This window comes from Penaeus vannamei, chromosome 38, assembly GCF_042767895.1.
Source record: "Penaeus vannamei isolate JL-2024 chromosome 38, ASM4276789v1, whole genome shotgun sequence".
Taxonomy (NCBI): Eukaryota; Metazoa; Arthropoda; class Malacostraca; order Decapoda; family Penaeidae; genus Penaeus; species Penaeus vannamei.
In genome coordinates, this window is record NC_091586.1 from 21,982,861 (window position 1) to 21,985,360 (window position 2,500).

Sequence of the window (2,500 nt, forward strand, 5' to 3'; positions counted from 1 at the left end):
CCCATTTGCCCTTACCTTTCCCGGGTTTTCCAGGACCTGTACCTCTGGGTGGAGCTTGCGTGGTGAGTGAGCAGTGTTCAGCAGCCATTCCCTTTGCTGAGTGCGACCCGATAACGGCAACATGTACCTGCCCTTCTGACATGTACCAGGACAGCAACCGGTGCAAGTACGGTACGTGATTGAGGGATGGTTGGATGGTTGGTTGAGATGGATGGAAGTGATTGACGCTAGGTTAACCTCCTTTTGGATAAAGTGGGTGTTTTAAACTCGTCATGTTCGTTATGATTTATCTTTGTGGTAACCTTTCGGTACTTTTTTTAAAACTATAGGTTAGTTATCTTGCAGATTTTGACCTCATTCCAGAAAGACAAAAAAGTAAGATTAAGAAAATTAAGAATAGAACAAAATTAAGTTTGATCTTATTACAGAAAGACAAAAAGGTAAGATTAAGAAAATCAAGAACAAAACAAAAGTTAATTTGACCTCATTCCAGAAAGACAAAAAAAATAGTAAGAGTAAGAAAACCTAGAACAAAACAAAATCAAATTTGACCTCATTCCAGAGACAAAAAAAAAAATCCAAAAAAAAAGAAAGATTAAGAAAATCAAGTAAAAAACAAAATCTAATTTGACCTCATTCCAAATAAAAATTGATAAAAAACAAAAGAAAACAAAAAAAAAGATTGACCCATACCTCTCTGATTCCCCACCAGACTTTGCGGCCGCGGGCTTCACCCTCTACAACGGCCGGTGGATCTACGTTCGCCCAGGCCTCCTCGTGATTTCTTGGGATGGCGCTCTGCAATTCTGCTACGACAAATACGCCACCATGTTCATCCCCAGAAGCTCATCGGAATGGTCGTGGATGATGAGTCAAGTGGGCATCATCGACTTCGGAATTTACGTGCCCATAAATGACAAGGATGCGGAGGGCGTGCTCGTGTGGAACGGCGGAACGTGTGGGTATCCCTGTCTTGCTTGTGATATTGATTTTTTTTGTTTTAATGTTTTAATGTTGTGTTATATATCTATATATCTCTTGTGTGTTATATATCTGTTTATATCTTATGTGTTTTATATCTATTTATATCTTGTGTGTTATATGTGTACTTATATCTTGGTGTATGTTATATATATCTAATTATATCTTGTGTGTTATATATCGATTTATATCTGGTGTATTATTATATCTTTATATCTTGTGTTAAATATCTATTTGCATCTTGTGCCATACATTTTTATTAAGTTGTGCGTTATACATTTATTGTTCCTTCATTGTCTGGTATATGTATATTTCAATTTCTCATTTCCTTCCTTCCTTATATATTCCATTTTCTTAGTTCTTGATTTTGGTGTCTTCTCTCAATTCAGTAACCTCCAAAACAATAACTCACAACAGATATAATAACAGCTTTGGTCTCTCCCCAGCCATAGCCGGCGACACCGTGGTAGCCTGGCAAGGGGGCACTGTGGGCATCGGCAACCTGGACGACCTAGACTGTGCGGGTGTAACCAAAGTGCCCTTCATTCCTGACGAAGCCACGATGGGACCCTGCTTCTTCCCCTTGAATTTCGTGACTGTTTGTGAGGCCATGCCCGAGGTTTTGTAAGGGGGTGGGGGTGGGAGGGAGGGTTTGAAGGGGGAAGGGGGGTGAGGGAGGGTTTGGAGGGGAAAGACGGGAGAGGGAGGGAGGTTTTGGAGGGGGAAGAGGGGGAGGGAGGGAGGGAGTGGGGTTAGGAGGGAAGGTTTGAAGGGGGAAGAGAGGTGAGGGAGGGAGGGTTGGAAGGGGGAAGAGAGGGTGAATGAGGGAGGGGATAGAGAGGGTAGGTTGGAAGGATAACAGGGGAAAGGAAGAAAGGAATAGAGAGGAGGGAAAGAGGGAGGGATGGTGGATGGAAAATGGGAAGGAAAGGAGGGAGATGTACGGAAAGGGTAAGAAGAAAGAGATGAAGGAAGGGGAGAAGGAGAATGGGAGGATAGTGAAAAAGGGAGATAGAAGAAAATAGAAGGAGAGAAAGGGGGAGGGGAACAGAGGAAGGGAAGTAGATAAAAAAAAATGTCTAGCTTGCAAAAATGCACAGCACTCTATTGCGACCACGGTAGAGAAAGGTACCAAAAAATAACTAATATTTCTTGGAACCAAACATGCATATAAAAATATAGAGAGAAATTACAAGACATACTTTCTCATACATTCTCGCTTTTCAATAAAAAATGAGACAAGCAAAAGTGAGTATGTAAGGACAGGCACACGGAAGCCTGGGTCAAATAGGTCATTACAGGTCAAGATGGTTTACTTAAGTAGCCTGAGGATGTTGAAAGTGAGAAAGCAAACCACATTAGAGAAAAATGCTGAAAAGGTTTAATTAAAGGAGAATATAGATTGGAGGGGATCCAATTAATCTGCATGTTGCGTATCAGCGTAAGAAGAGATAATTAGGCCAGTCTACCAGTCCGTCTGATGACCTTTGACCTAGTGATGCCAGGAGGGGGCGTTGAC

The 2,500-nt window shown here is 41.8% G+C and overlaps 1 protein-coding gene across 1 annotated transcript in view; it reads left to right on the forward strand.

The window, feature by feature from the left end:
• LOC138859861 (uncharacterized) overlaps positions 1–2,500 on the forward strand; it is a 33,446-nt gene that overhangs the window by 14,185 nt on the left and 16,761 nt on the right. Inside the window, exons 8-10 of the mRNA XM_070116162.1 lie at positions 34–171; positions 713–958; positions 1,428–1,605. Of these exons, the coding sequence (XP_069972263.1) occupies positions 34–171; positions 713–958; positions 1,428–1,605 (562 nt within the window). The remainder of the gene's footprint in view (positions 1–33; positions 172–712; positions 959–1,427; positions 1,606–2,500) is intronic.